Source organism: Rhyacophila brunnea, unplaced genomic scaffold (genome assembly GCF_057557595.1).
Source record: "Rhyacophila brunnea isolate RB1 unplaced genomic scaffold, BYU_Rbru_1.0 scaffold_13, whole genome shotgun sequence".
NCBI classification, from domain to species: Eukaryota; Metazoa; Arthropoda; class Insecta; order Trichoptera; family Rhyacophilidae; genus Rhyacophila; species Rhyacophila brunnea.
In genome coordinates this window covers 21,539,718-21,557,067 of record NW_028232785.1, presented here as the reverse complement: position 1 = coordinate 21,557,067, position 17,350 = coordinate 21,539,718, and the positions used below count along the sequence as shown (strand labels likewise).

Here is a 17,350-nt window from a genome sequence, read left to right as displayed (position 1 = left end):
ATAAACAAAATACTGACAGATTTTCGGAAAAATTAAATGTCACAACGCACTGAAAAAAGATAACTTATTTTTTCGGACAAAAAAACAGCAAATAATATTTAGGAATACCTAGTTAAGTGTGTCGTTTTTGTTTTTTTCAGTGGTGTTTAGTTTACATTGCATTTCTTATTCATTTTTTTAGTTAAACTAACTTTTTGAAAATTGTAATTAATTAACTTTATATTGATTATTTGTGTTTTTTTTTATATTATGTTGATTAAGATTATTAATTTGTTATTCGACTTTATATCAATCATATTGGGTGAAGTGAGTATTTACAATTTTTTTCATAAACAATATCAACTTTTAACTGCATATTTCTTCGGTTTTAGTGCATATTTTAATGATTTTAAGTCCATACGTGCATGCATATTACCATGTTTTTTATTGCATATACATCCGCTCCCTACTAATAATTAGTACACTGTTAGCTGAATGGAGGAAACTCGTTTTTTAGACTATTATTACAAGTTTAAGCAGAATATTGTTATATGTATATATAGGTACTAACACCGAGATGGCCTCTCTAGAGTACAGAAAGACCGGATTATCGTCCTCTTAGTATATTAGTCAGCTGGCCATGGGATAAATAAGTAACCCCCCCCCCCACCCAACTATCATTCAAATATAATAAAAATATTAACTATAACTAATAATTGTAATAACTTTAAAACTTGGTTTTGACCTTTAAGGGTTATAACATCATGTGACTTGTTAACGATTTTCATTGGACGGAAATATCGTACGATCCTTCGATAGGCCTGTGGATGGCATCGTACTCGGCAACATACGGGAGGGGGGTATAAAAAAGTAGTAGAGAATAGGTAGTTCGTTGAAACAAGACCACGTCTGGCCAAACACGGTCATATTTTTGAAATTAAATATATTTTAATGTAAAGAAACAGAAGACTTAATTTAATTTAACTTAGATAGACTTAAGATGTGAATGTATCGATTATTCCGACTTCCGGCTGAGTTAAGTGTAAAAGAAATAAATAAATAAGACTTAAACTTATAGTGGTATCAGTACCTTTATAGAGTAGCTGTTCTGAAAAATAAATTGGCTTCTCGTGTACTTTCGCACTGCGTCGTCATACAAGATAAAATGATTTTTTTTACGAAACTAAACAGTTTCAAAGCTCTGTTCGTATGAATATTTTGGGCATACATAAAGAATATAATAATACCTACCCACACACGTGTAGACAGCCCAGTGGGTCTATTCTATACTTATCGAACACTAAATTGATAAATAGTATCAAACTTAGGGTAGGTTTGTATCAAAATATTAGCACTTATTGTAACAATTACACGAAGCCGGTTTTTATTGTTGCAATAAGTGCGATATTTTAACAGCAGCAAGATAGGTGCTGTTAAAATATAGCACTTATTGCAACAATAAAAACCGGCTTCGTGTAATTGTTACAATAAGTGCTAATATTTTGATACAAACCTACCCTAAGTTTGATAATATTTTTCACTTTATCACTTTAGCGGTCGATAAGCATAGAATAGACCCACAGATATATTATATATTATTTTGCATACGTATATATATTACTCTTGATAATTTTATTCTATCCTGGTTAGGGAATCCAATCCCGAGCCAAAATTCTGATCCCGGGATTTCGGGATTACAATTTGACAATCCCGGGACTGGTCCCGGGATTGACATTTTTTCCATTGTTAATATAAAAATTTTATATTTACAAATAACATTGATGAAATCGGTCAAAAATAAATCTAGTATAACTTATACTATTTAAGACATTTATTGTTAATATTGTATACGTTCAATCTTGGAAATACACAAGTTTCTCGGAGTAAATAATATTGTAATTTAAATAATAATGTGAATTTAATAGGAGATTGCTGTTTCTGATAGTAAAGACTTAATGAATGGATTAGCGAGATTTAAAATAGTTAAGCAAATAATCATGGCGTACTTATGGCCTTTCCGCTTCATAAATCTAATTAGTCAGACAAATATGAAACTGCCGTAAAACGTATGATATCATGGTGGAATTACTTTGTTAAAAGTGCGAAGCATTGTTTTTTTCCAATCTTTCCATTTTTAATAATTTATGTGAAAAAATAAAATGAATCGGCAACCTACACATGGGTATAAATCAAACTTCATTCAAACTCAGTTTATTTCTAATGTAGTTATTTTTTATTAAAAGTATTTTTTCTGTTATATTTTCGCTTTTATTTTATTTTCCATAAAAATTGATAAAAAAATCAATCCCGAAATCCCGGGATTATGTTTATCAATCCCGGGATTCATAGGTATCGAAAATAGCTCGGGATCCCGGGATTGGAATCCCTAATCCTTGTATACGTTAATAGCTCTCTGTATACTCTGTAGTTAATGATGAATCGCATTTAAAAATACAGTTTGGAACCTCTACACTCCACAATTCGGAGCGACAGCTGCAAAATTTCAGTATTCACTGTTAAAAAATTACAGTCTTCTAAATTGATGCAATTCTATGATATTCGCCTGTTCACATGCATAATTGCTTTCCTGACATTTAAATGGCTACACTTTAATGATTAATTGTATGCATTTTAATGCTGTTTGATCATACACATGAGTAATTGCAACATCACATTTAATTGGCTTTTACCAGAATGAGTCATTTAATGCAAAATCATGCTACCTGCCCATAAACAATATGAATAATTAAATACATCACAATTCAATAGATTACATTTAGAAAGAATCATTTTTGTGATATCATTTTATTTACGTTACACATGTCTTTTTACCAGAATGTTTCATTTAATTACCGTTTATGTTACCCGCCGTTACACATGAGTAATTATATAAACCACATTTTATGAGTAATTGAATACGATACATCAGCATAGGTCGTCTCTAGAATAAATCATTGTATGCACCTTCATGGTATTAGACCTTTCACATGAGATACTCCACACTTTACTCTAAAACATTAAGGGGTTTTTCACCAGAATGTTTCGTTTGATGTACTTTCATGTCAGCTGCCTGTACACATGAGTAATAACACACATCACATTTAAATGGCTTTACACCAGTATGAATCATTTGATGTATTTTCATGCTACCCGCCGTTACACATGAGTGATTAAAAACATCACATTTAAAAGGCTTTTTACCATAATGTATCATTTTGATGTATTTTCATGTCACTTGCATGTACACATGAGTAATTTCTCCATCATATTTATAAAGCTTTTTTCCAGAATGAGTCATTTTATGTACTTTCATTTTACCTGACCTTGCACATGAGTAAAATTCACACATCATCATCATCACATTTAAATGGCTTTTCACTAGAATGAATCTTTTTGTGTATTTTCATGTAACTTAACCTTACACATGAGAAATTGCATACATCACATATAAATGGCTTGTCTCCAGAGTGAGTCATTTTATGTATTCTCATGTTACTTGACCTCGCACATGAGTGATTGCACGCATCACATTTAAAAGGCTTATCTCCAGAATGACTCATTTTATGTACCTTCATGTCAAATGACCTTCCACATGAGTAATTGCATACATCACATTTAAAAGGCTTATCTTCAGAATGGGTCACTATATGTATCTTCATGTCAGATGACCTTGCACATGAGTAATTGCATACATCACATTTAAATGGCTTTTCACCAGAATGGATCATTTTGTGTTTTTTCATGTCACCTAACCGTATAAATGAGTAATGGCATATATCACATTTAAATGGCTTTTCACCAGTATGCATCATTTTGTGTGATGTCATGTTACCTGCCTGTATACATGAGTAATTACATACATCACATTTTAATGGCTTTTCAGCAGAATGAGTCATTTTATGTACTCTCATGTCACCTAACCTTGCACATGAGTAATTACAAACATCACATATAAATGGCTTGTCTCCAGAGTGAGTCACTTTATGTTTTTTCATGTTACCTGACTTTGCACATGAGTAATTGCACACATCACATTTAAATGGCTTTTCACCAGAATGCGTCATTTTATGTATTCTCATCGCACTTAACGTTGCACATGAGTAATTGCAAACATCACATTTAAATGTCTTTTCACCAGAATGATTCATTTTATGTAGCTTCATGTGACACGACTGTTTGCATGAGTAATTACATTTAATATGTTTATTCGATGTAGATGTGTTTTCATGTGATGATTTATGAAGCTTCATTAGGTCTAACGAACCAAAAAATTCAAAACAGATACTGCACACAAAATTATTTTTATAAAACGATTGTTTTTCCAATTTTATAACAGCCTCTAATAGTTCAGGGTTTCTCACATTTGATCGAAAAATATCACGTTTAGCAGTGCCACAGAATGAGTTCAAATCACTGAACCTGTCAATGTTTTCCCGGACATCTTTCTTAATATCTTTTTCGTCAATCTGTGGGTCTTCCCAAGTTTCTTGGACATCAGTCATATCCGACGACGATTTGAGACTCGCAATGCTGGCTGTTACTGAGCTTCCAGCGACTAACTAAAAACAACCATTTACAAATAAGAATTAGTTGGTGCGACGATATATTATTTCCTTATAAAGTATTACCATATGAAAACTTGAGACCTAACCCTACACTCGGAACCTGGGACAATAGAATGTCACCAAAGCAAAATGGTGAATGTCGCGAGAATCCCATCCACAGAGTGCTAACGAAAATATTTAAGTCCTATGCAGAAAGAGCTACACTCCCAAATGCAAATGTCCGCAAAATCGCATTGCAGATTGGGTTCCTTATGCGCATCTATTACTACCGTTATCTATTGATGTAAAATATCACGTATTATTAATCTACTTTGTCGAGAGACTTTTTTTTATTTCAAGCCAGTTCTGATCGTTTATTTGTATATTTTATGTTTCACGATTTGGATCTTACGATGCGTCTCCTCGCGTTCTCTCATTTGGCTAAGTACCTTACATTTGAATGCACTTATAATAACGGACTTAAAATAAAAATTTTCACCAAATATCATTTGCTTCTCCGCCCAAAAAGTCGATGGGTGTACATGCTGATAATGTGTGTGGTTATAATATTACATCATTTGTCAGATAGACCTTCTTAATTTGTTTTCCCTTTGATACACAAAATAGTTCTAAAATTGACAAAAAAATATTTATATTTCTTATAAACTCCTGCAAATACCTCCACAAATATAGTAAAACATACATTCTAATAATTTATTAATTAATATAAAACTTCATTGGACCAACGATTGATCTGGGTTGAATCTCGAGGAACGAAAACGAAACCAAGGAACTTACAGTAAATTACGTCGCTTAATTGGGACAGAACATTGACAAAATCCAAAGAGTGTAAGTAGGATGAATAGAGTCAATAATTGCCTTTCTTAATCTCTAATGCTCTGCCCAGACAAATGAAAATATGGAAGTGAACAAACGACAATAGTTATATTTACACTTACATTTGTATCAGAACATTTTGAAATATGTTCTCGCAGTAATAACCTAAGGGAGTTTTTATACAACCATCATTTTTATATAAACAGATCTGATCCTGACGATTAATTATTGTAATTCCGTATTATGGGTACTTAATATTAAATTTAAGAATACCATTAAATCGTCTCAATTGTCTCAATAAAACGGGGAATGGGACAATTGGACGCCGCACGTAGACGAGAAATTTTAATTAGTTTCTATATTATACTACCTAGTAGTTATAATTCATTTTTTCCGACCATGTCCAATCCTAATGTTTGTATTAACAGATTTTGTTTTTACGAGAAATGGATGTCAGCCACTTGCTCAACCTATTAGGTCCATTCCCTGACTCACAAAAATTGAAAAACAAAATGTGTACTTGCCAGACTCATTCGAACTGGGACCCAAGGCATGATAGTCCAACGCTGAAGCCGTGCGGCCAGCGTGAGTTTCTTTTACTTATTTTACTCTTAACATAATGTTTTTATGGCGGATTGAGAATAACCATGCCTAAGGCTTTATATTTATTTATAAAAAGAGTATTACGGCATTACAGCGATTGGTCAAGGCGCCATAATACATAATAAATACAAAATTATAAAAATATCCTAATTACAAATAACAACTAATAAAACAAGGAAGTAGAGACAGCCTAAATGTAAATATTAGAGAAACATGATAATATATACAATTATAAATTCAACATATTCAACAGGTCCACAAACATTATATAGTTAATAAAAAATAAATCAACCTTTATGGTGCCATCATATAAGTTAATCGCACGATGTACAGCATCATGAAACATAACATCTGTCCTGCGACGAGGTATCTTGAAGACCGTAGAGTTACGAGTGATATTGGTGGGGACATGACAATTAATATGTGCCAGTGTATACGGATAGTAAATGCACCCACGAAGAAATAAAAAGCAATGCTTTAAAAGAGCAATCACTCTTCGGGTGGACAAGGATTGGATTGATAGCATACCCAGAATAAAACGAGTCGGAAAATTCATTTTATTATCATTGTCATAAGGAAAGAACCCGTATGTTCTTAAGTAGAGAAATCTATTGTGGACTCGATCCAACTTATAAAAATATAAAAATAAAAAACTCATTTTTCGTTGGAACTTAAACATTATGCACGATTAAATCCATATTTACGTGTACATATTTAAATTCTCACAGACCATTAAATCATAATTATAAATAATATTAAATATATTTTTTAAAAGTACCTATAAGTACCCAACGTCTTTTTCGAATTGCGTGGCACCCAGTTATCCCGGGGCCAAATAGTACTAGACCCACAAAACACGGTAATACCTAATATTAATGTTTACATAATATGGATGTTTAATGTTATCGTGGGTCATTAACTGCATAATGTGTGAATTTTGCAATGCTATTAAATAGGGTAGGTCGATTAGTTTGGTATTGGCCATTTCGGCATAAAAAAACAGAAAAGTACGATATGAAATTCTAACCTCAAAAGTGCAACCGTCATCGAGCGCATCCTCTTGCTTTACTACTTGGTTTGTATGGAATATTTGCACGTCATACGATTGCTGGTATCCTGCATCAAATGTGTTGAATTCATCCGGTTCGCGTTTCACATCCATTTTGGGTGAACTCTGTATATTAAAAATGATATGCAGAAAGCACCACGTGCTTTTAATTGGCAAAAATGTCGACGACGGTATTGCCATTTTAAATATTTATTATTCCTCATCGTAAATAAAGACACGTCGTGGTGTTATTTCGTAGTCATTGAACATTTATTATACAAACTATTAATATTATCATAATACGAACCTACCTAACACGTATAAATTACCGTCAGCTGAATGCAGAATTAGTTGAAACGCATGTTTTTCACTTATGTTCACGATTATGTGATTAATAGGAATTTCTGGATTGCCTACTGATATTATCAGGCTACGGCTGTACGAGCTAAACTTAAACACGCCAAGTTGAATGATGTTATTTTCAATTAGGTATACTTATTGTTACATAGGTATATATGTATGATTAGTATAATGTGTATGAAACTTATCACGTAAATGTAACGCGCATGCAATATGAAGGGCCGTCGGTACCCTCACTTTGTTATACCTACTAGGGTTTTATGTCCGACCGACCCTGCTTCAAAACCTTGCTACAAGGAGATGCTTTACATATTTTCTATTTAGGTAATTAGTATTAATTAATCTGTTCTGTGGTTGAGATGGTTACCTAAACGTGGCTAAAAAACCACGACTCTATCGGTAGGTAGGCACGTAGGTGCATGATGTACCTAGTTAATGTAAAACAAATAGGTAATAAAAATATTATAAAAATAATATTATAATATAACAAATAACAATATACCCTAGGTACTTACCCACCTACTTACATTTAAAGTCAGACTTTGATTTTAGGTTATGTTAAAAATATGTGCTTTCAACATTTGGGTTGTCAATAATTTCCAACCCATTAATTTTTAATAAAATTAGCAAACACTGTTAAATTTAATATTCCGAAGAAAAAAGAAAATAGGTTGGTAGGTACTACAATTTTCTCATAACTAGTATTGTAGGTAGGTAGTGCAAGTGAGGCTCTTTTAAAAAAATCCACCAAAAGTATCAAAAACATGTACCGTATAAAAAAAAAATCGGTTAGGTACACGTTCAAACACGCGCGTTAACATCATTTTACTCCCTACTTTAATTATTATAGTTTGTCAATTTATGGCTACGGTCGTATGTTGTAGGGAATGCCAAAAGAAATGGCGTATTTCAAAAAAACACCACCTTTTTCTTAGGTCAATAATAATTATAAAGCAATCATTATTCGTATGATGTTTATTACACTTGAATGGTCAAAGACATAGCTTATAATTAGTATCTTTAGAATTATCTTCAACTGTGTTAATCTTGCCCATTTTTTGAATAATAAACTGTAAATTCTTGTCAAATTTGGGATCACAGAGATTATCTATATATTTTTTATCGTAAATATTTCACTATAATAATGTCGATATAAATTATACTGATGGTTTTATAAATGCGTTTAAAAATTAATAAATGTAAAAAATCTTAACACCATAGAACAAAAGCTCAATTTTGTCCCACGCTGAGCACGTCCACCCTTAAGAGATTATGTACGATATAAGTACTGATGATCACCATTAGGAAGTATGTCTGTCGGACAATGAAGCAATAAACACCGTTGACGCTGATCAATTTATAGCAACACCACCATCATCAGCATCTCGCAAACGAAAGTAAAGTCCAGTAGAGTGGAGAGGAACATTATTAAAACAAAATATAATTCTGGACAATCGGACTCCAATTGGAAACACAACGCGGATACTCAGAGCGGCGTTCAAAATCACCTTACTAAAAAAATTGTGTAAAACGTTTGTAGATGAAAGAGGAGAAATATTTTAAACAATAATGTTTTGGGAGACATACGACGTCAGCGTGGTTTCATATTCTATTTCTTTGTTTATCTGAGGATAAACGGTGAATACAAGTAACTACCCACATGTAGGTGGTTTTATTTTGTTGTAATATCATGTATTTGTGTACGAAGGAAACTTTGAGAAACTCGTCCATCCACTTAAACTGACCTTAAAGCGTGTAATATTAATACCATGAAGTTATAAATGTTGACAACAATGAAACTGCGCCATGTTTATGCTAAATGGAACCATTTATTTCGTTTTAAAATTTACACATAAATACAACAATATTACAAACTTAACAGAATATGTGGGTTAATAGGTATCCTTGGATGGGCATTCCTAGTGCCCAAGACATAGATATGGTGCCATGTCTCTTTTCCATCGCCCACAAAGTTGCTTTAGAGTACCTAGTCTTAATACGACTTAAAACATGTGCACCACGGCATTTCTGCTCATAGGTAACTCTTAAGAAAATAGTATTTTGACTTCACTTCATTTAAATAAATGGTTGTTTAATAAATATTATTGTTAAAAATAGATTAGGTAACTCTGTAAATGACGGTTTTGAATTTAACATATTATTGTGTATTTCGGCATAATCATAGCATATATACTGAATACTTTACATGAATACTTTCTATTTTTTATATTAATTTTATCGCTAAAACGATATTTGACATTAAGAAGCTAAATATAATAAGGAATTCTTCGCCAGTTCGTCCTGAACTTACAGAAAAATTATAAAATAAAGTATTGTGCATGAATTATTAGGTATATTTCGTGTGGTCAATAGATCATACAAATATACAAAATTTCGTGAAAGAGTATAATACCTGTACTTTTTAATATTAAAAACCACCTTATTGAAGTTATACATCTTTTGGCGCGTTTAGTAGAGGGTAAAATTGAGAGCTTCGCGCGCACACCGTTACGAAACTGCGACTCGATTTTTCCAAGAATATTACGTATTTGAATATTGTTCTCTATCGATAACATTTGATGGTAGAATTGTTCCGTTGCTAGGCAACGAATTTACTATTGTCTGCCATTTGCAATTCCTTACGTAAGCAAAGTATTATACGTCAGAGTGACAGTTGTTACTTTAAAAATAAATACAACGAAAAATAATTCAGTTTTATAAGTATATATTAAACGAGATAATTAAAACCTGCATAGCAAATAAATTAAAATTTACAAAATAAAGTAATTCGAAACCTGATTCTTTCTAAATCACCACACCAGAGCTAGTAGGCGTTTTGTCGTGAAGTTTTGTAACGCCAATGAAGGATAACTTCTAACGCGCGTACATAAAAGAACACACACCAATTTTTTTTAATGCAGTTCTATTTAGTTATGAAGGGTGTATATGTTTTTTTTAGATATTACTTTAAAATTGTACCTATAATTTTGTTAAACAGAATTGATAGTTGGTTTGCTGGATGTTACCTAATATATCCGCGTGGCTTTTTAAAATCAATAAATTATATGAAATTAACATACCTAAACAGTGTTTTTCAAAGATATAATTTTAAAACTCTATTCTCGTGAAACGAGGGCCTTATGGCATAAAAATCATTTTAGCTATACATCTTGCTGTTGCTAAATTACTTTTAGAATAATAAAGATATTTTTAAAACCTTGGAAAAAAGTAATTATAGGATAATTAAAAATAATTACTGAAAAATCCTAGTCAATTTTTTGGCCTTTTACCTGCTTAGGTCGCATCGTCACCTGTGACTCAAATTCCACGAATAACGAAAAATCCAAAATATAGGTCTGTTACCGAAAGTTGCGGTGATCACAGATATGAAAAATTAAGTGTATTTTTGTATGTATTTTTGAAGAATATTGTATTCCTTTACAGGCTGTTTTTTGATAAGTTTGAATATTTTTTCGTAAATCAAAACAAAGAATTTCGTTTTTAAAAAGTCGATTTAAAATTTTGATACACCTGTATGTAAATAATGCGTCTATGTGAGTATTCTGGTCGCCTCAAATTTTGGTAACAGACCTATACCTACCAACCTATTGAAGTATATTTTGATATAGCATTAAATTCAAAACGAACGAATACAACAAAAGTCGCGTAATGTATAATCAATTTCAAAAATACACTACGTTTGTAATATTTTAAATACAAACTCAATAATAATATTCATTTCTGGATACACGTGTATAGCCACTTTGTAGTTAATGACGAATAACATTTAAAAATATAGTGGGAACATCTAAACTCCACAATTCGGAGCGATCGCTGCTTAAGTGCAGTATCTGCTATTGCAAACATACAAATTCCTCTAAATTGATGCAATTCAACGCTATTTGCTTGTACAATTGTATTTGCTTGTAAATGGCTATACTTTAATGATTATTTTATGCATTATAATGCTACCTGCATGTACACAATATGAATAATTAAATACATCACATTTCAATAGATAACATCCAGAATGAATCATTTTTGTGATATCATTTTATTTAACGTTACACATGAGTAATTGAATACGATGCATGAAAATAGCTCGTCTGTAGACATTTTTTTCGTCTGTTTCATTTTATGAACCTTCATGATATTTGACCTTTCACACGAGAAACTTCACACATTACTCTTAACTATTAAGAGTTTTTTCACCAGATTGTTTCATTTGATATACTTTCATATGTCAGCTGCCTGTACACATGAGTAACGACACACATCAAATTTAAATGGCTTTTTCCAAAATGAGTCATTTTATGTACGCTCACAATACCTGACCTTGCATATGAGTAATTAACTACATTTAAATGGTTTGTCTCCAGAATGAGTTATTTTATATACTTTCATGTCACTTGGCATTGCACATAAGTAAAAACTTAACACTTAATCTGCTTTCCAGCAGAATGAATCATTTGATGTTTTTTCATGTTACGCGCCATTACACATAAGTGATTACAAAAATCACATTGAAATGGTTTATCTCCAGAATGAATCATTTTATAATTCATCACGTTAAATAAGTACAATTATATACACATAAGTAATTGTACACATCACATTTAAAAGGCTTTTTACCATTATGTATCATTTGATGTACTTTCATGTAATTGCTCCATCATATTTATAAGGCTTTTTTTCCGGAATGAGTCATTTTAAGTACATTCATTTTACCTGACCTTGCACATGAGTAATGAGACACATCACTTTTAAATGGCTTTTCACCAGAATGAATCATTTTGTGTGATTTCATGTTACCTACTTGTATAAATGAGTAATTACAAAAATCACATTTCAATGGCTTGTCCCCAGAGTGAGTCATTTTATGTTTTTTCATGTCAACTGACCTTGCACATGATTAATGACATAAATCACATTTAAATGGCTTTTCACCAGCATGAATCATTTTATGTATTTTCATGTCACCTGACCTTACACATGAGTAATTGCACGCATCACATTTAAAAGGCTTATCTCCAGAATGACTCATTTTATGTTTTCTCATGTCACCCGACCTTGCACATGAGTAATTACATACATCACATTTCAATGGCTTGTCCCCAGAGTGAGTCATTTTGTGTATTTTCATGACAAATGACCTTGCACATGAGTAATGACATACATCACATTTAAATGGCTTTTCACCAGAATGAATCATTTTGTGTGATGTCATGTTACCTGCCTGTATACATGAGTAATTACATACATCGCATTTAAATGGCTTTTCACCAGAATGATTCATTTTATGTAGCTTCATGGAACTTACCTGTACACATGAGTAATTACATTCATCACATTTCAATGGCTTGTCTCCGGAGTGAGTCATTTTATGTACTTTCATGTCACCTGACCTTGCACATGAGTAATTGCATACATCACATTTAAATGGCTTTTCACCAGAATGATTCATTTTATGTAGCTTCATGGAACCTACCTGTATACATGAGTAATTACATACATCACATTTCAATGGCTTGTCTCCGGAGTGAGTCATTTTATGTATTTTCATGTCACCTGACCTTGCACATGAGTAATTGCACGCATCACATTTAAATGGCTTTTCACGAGTATGATTCATCTTATGTAACTTCATGTGACACGATCGTTTGCATGAGTAATTACATTTAATATGTTTTTTCGATGTAGATGTGTTTTCATGTGATGATTTGTGAAGGTTCATTAAGTCTAACGATCCAAAAAATTCAAAACAGATACTGCACACAAAATTATTTTTATGAAACGATTTTTTTTCCAATTTTATAACAGCCTCTAATAGTTCAGGGATTGTCACATTTGATTGAAAAATATCACGTTTAGCAGAGCCACAGATCGCGTTTATGTCACTGAACCTGTCAATGTATTCGCGGACATCTTTCTTAATACGAGGGTGGGTCAATAAGTCCTTAGAAAAGCCGACAGGTGGCGCGACTAGTACTGTAAGCGGTTTGTTTTCATGCAGCGGCACTACCGATTCAGTATGCTGCGAAGTTTCAATCAGATTGGTCGGGTTGTTGTTTTTTATTTTCGTACATTTAAAAAAAAATTTGCTTGTTTACAAAAATGGAGAAAATTGAGTTTAGAGCTGTTATTAAACATTTTAATATAAAAGGGTTAACAGCAAAGGAAATAAAAAATGAGTTGGATTTAGTTCACGGCATATCTGCTCCTTCACTTGCAACTATTTATAACTGGTTAAATGAATTTAAACGTGGTCGTACATCAACAAAGGATGAACCACGCTCAGGACGTCCTGTAGAGGTGACTACACCAGAAATGATCAATAAAATCCACGATATGGTGTTAAGTGACCGAAGATTAAAGTTGAGTGAGATAATTGAGGTTACAGGGATCTCAAAAGGTAGCGTCATTTCTATTTTACATGACAAATTGGGCATGAAAAATATTTCTGCAAGATGGGTGCCGCGTTTGCTCACAGTCGACAATAAACGCAATAGGGTGGTGGCCTCTAAAGCCCTGTTGTCGCTCATGCAACGCAATCCGGATGAATTTTTTCGTCGCTTTGTGACTGTAGATGAAACATGGATACACCACTATACTCCCGAGACGAAAGAACAATAACAAGAAAATCGCAAGGATTCCCATCCACAGAGTGCTAACAAAAATTATATTGTATGTCCTATGCAGAAAAGAGCTACACTCACAAATGCAAATGTCCGCAAAGTCGCAATGCAGATTGGGTTTCTTGTTCAAAATAACTACCGTTGCGCTTGATTATAAATATTCCGTTTCTACCTATCTACCTACCTACCGACGTAATCTACCTTTTCGAGAAACTTTTTTAATTTCAAGCGAGTTCTGATCGTTCATGTATATTTAAGGTTTAGATCATATAAACGTCTCTTCGCACTATTCAGTGATTTAAATTTACATTTAAAAGCACTTTTAATAATACGTAAAGCCTCAATTACATTGAGCTTCTTTACTAGCTGATTACACACAAAACTTTCCATTCGCTGAGAAGCCAAGCCAGTGACTATTTTGAGAGAACGTAGTTCGTTTTTTTACCGGGAGGCTGGTACTGCGCTCTACTGCGCAGACGCTGTAGGCCCACACGCCGGCGTGTAGCGTGTAAAGTTGACCGGCTTTCAACTTTTCTCGGTAGAGTGTTTACAACCTGCTTATTAGCTTATTCGATGATTACACTTGGCGACTTTAGAGGCAGATTGTAAATTTGCCAATAAACAGCTCGTAAAGAAGCTCAATATAATTGAGGCTTAATCATCAAATCGCAGTAGCTGTATCGCCCGCTTTTAAATTAGCCAACAAACAGTTCGTAAAGAAGCTCAATGTAATTGACGCTTAACTGAGCTAACATAGAAAATTCACCAAATGTCACCTGCTTGTCCACAGAAAAAGTCGATGAGTGTACATGCTAATAATGTATGTGGTCATATTATCACAAAATTTGTGAGACATACTAAAATTTACAAAAAAATAACTTAGGTTTCTTATTAACTCTTGCAAATACCTACACAAATATAAAAATGGAACACGCTCTAATAATGTATTAAAAAATATAAAACAAAATAGAAACGACTTTGCTTGATTGTACCACCGGTTATTTGGCGCACCAGCTTTTCTGGGGTTTATCTCAAGGAACGAAAACAAAACCAAGGAATTGACACTAAATTTCGCTTTTTTTTAATTTATGATCACACCACTCACGTTATTTTGAGAAGAATAGAATCATTTTGTGCACTAACAAAACAAGACATATCCCGTGATGCATTTTTTCAGATATAATAATAATAAAAGTATCATTCCTTAGGGAAATCGGTACAAGTCTATTTGAGGAGCAACTTATCCAATCGTATTTTTTCCACAGTTGCCCGTTCTTCAGAAAAAGGTAAACACTGATATCTCATTATTCAGGTAATATAAAATAATTTACATTATATTGATGCTATCCGAGAGTGAGTCTAACAAGAAGAGAATAAAACAAAAGGATGAATTTTATGTTTATTTAGGAAATATAAAGTATGGACAAAACTTCATTTGATGCATCCATGCGGACAAAATACTGCAGTCTTTGCCTAAACATCATTCTAACTTGTACTACTTCTTTATATATATCAGTCATGCCCCCCACAAGTACCTATCCCATATGCATAGCAATCATGCATTCCAAACATATTTCCCGTAGCACACTGTTGGTCGGTATACATTCGACTTCCACCATTTCGCTTTGCCTACATTCTATTGCTAAAGTCTCCTAGTGTAGAGTTGGGTCTCAAGCATGGCCCCCAGAAGGGGGGGTGACAGGGCTCTAGCTTAGGGGCCCAGGCTTAGGAAGGGCCCAACGAGCCTACCATATCGAGATAAATACAGATGACAAATTTGCTCTAATAGTAATAAAAAGTTTACTTTGAAGATATTCATAATAAAAACTTTTAGTTGTACGATGCAATTTTTTACTGTGTGCCGATACTCGACAAAGCCATAAAAAATGCTAAAAATACACCATTTGGATAACGCTACTGTTCATTGACTTTACCCTTAGCGATAGGTTAGTGTGGCCCGCCAAACATCATAGCCTGGGGGCCCGATTCAGAATGTGGGGGACATATCAATATTTTTTTTGCATATTGATGATATTGGAATGCTTTCGTATTTTTTTACAACTTCTCGTTTCTATGACAGAACAAAAGTGGGGTTAGAAAACACCTAAAATATAGGCAAAAATACTGACTTGAAACTCAATCATTGCCGATTCAAGTAACAAGTCAACAATTCATTTTGAAGCAATCACTACCATGGATAAAATCATTGCCGACTCAAGTAGAAAACCGATACATTCACAACGATTGGTCCTACTTTTCCGCCCCAACCGTTGTTGTCAATGTATGAACTGTCAATCTCTGCCATTATTTTATAGAGTACTCATACTGACGCGTCTGTCGTGTTCACACAGGGAATGGTTTGATTTTGATAGATGAGTTACATGATAAATAATACACTAGCATTAACACACCTTCTACAAATGTAATGCATATATCATGCTACATATTTTTTGGAAAACGATATTACCTCCGGTTTTTGTGTGAAGGACTAGACAGCTGATGAATAACAGGAATGTATATTATTTAAGTCTAAAAAACACTGATAGTTAATATATTTGATTTACGATTTTTTTATACTTAATTCAATTTGAAATGAGAAAGGGCGAATCAATATGTCAAGTAATGTGGGATCTAATTTTGACAGCAGAAAAGTGGACCACTCGTTGTTTGTGCAAAAAGTTATGTTCAGGCTTTATTAGGTAATCTAAAGATAGCGGTGACAAAATTCATTTTCATGTGTACAGCTAACTTTGAACATAGGTAGGAGATTAGAGTACGAATTGTCACGTGTCTTTTATTGAATCAATGAGAGCTTTAAATATTTCACAGAAATCCGTTTCAAACTCAATTTTGTCTCAATTCAAACAAAATACCTTAATACCTAAATTGCTCCTCATTTACTGGAAGCCAGGCGTGAACAGCGGCATTTTTCATGAACGATTTTGCCAAAATTCATGAATTCAAGATTAAAAACCTTACCTAGTCAGTATATCGGGTATTTTAAAAAATTGTTTGCCACTGGCTTTTACTAAACAAACAACAACCGGGAAATCTCACCCAGAACTGAAAACTGAGAACAGAAAATAACGATTCAAAATTCTAACCTCAAAAGTCGACACGTCATCGAGCGCATCCTCTTGCTTTATTACTGGGTCTGCCTGGCAGTTTGAATGTAATATTAGCACGTCATGCTCGTCTCCTGCATCATATGTTTGAAATTCATCCGGTTCACGTTTCACGTCCATTTTTGTTAACTTTTTATTAGCAGCCACCTCGTGTTCTTTCACTTTACACAAAATTGTCGTCGACAGACAACGGTATTGCCATCTTGAATATTTATTATC

The 17,350-nt window shown here is 33.2% G+C and overlaps 1 protein-coding gene and 1 long non-coding RNA gene across 2 annotated transcripts in view; one reads left to right on the top strand and one right to left on the bottom strand.

Annotated features, from left to right (window-relative positions):
• The window catches only part of LOC147076893 (uncharacterized), a 300,090-nt gene that overhangs the window by 205,525 nt on the left and 77,215 nt on the right, over positions 1 to 17,350 (top strand). The gene's annotated exons all lie outside the window — the stretch shown is intronic.
• On the bottom strand, positions 2,663 to 17,300 carry LOC147076898 (uncharacterized). Its single transcript, XM_085941387.1, has 2 exons — positions 17,111 to 17,300; positions 2,663 to 4,538 (listed from the first exon to the last, which is right to left on the bottom strand). The coding sequence occupies exons 1-2, from the start codon at positions 17,249 to 17,251 to the stop codon at positions 3,321 to 3,323; spliced, it is 1,359 nt and encodes a 452-aa protein (XP_085797513.1). The 5' UTR covers positions 17,252 to 17,300; the 3' UTR covers positions 2,663 to 3,320.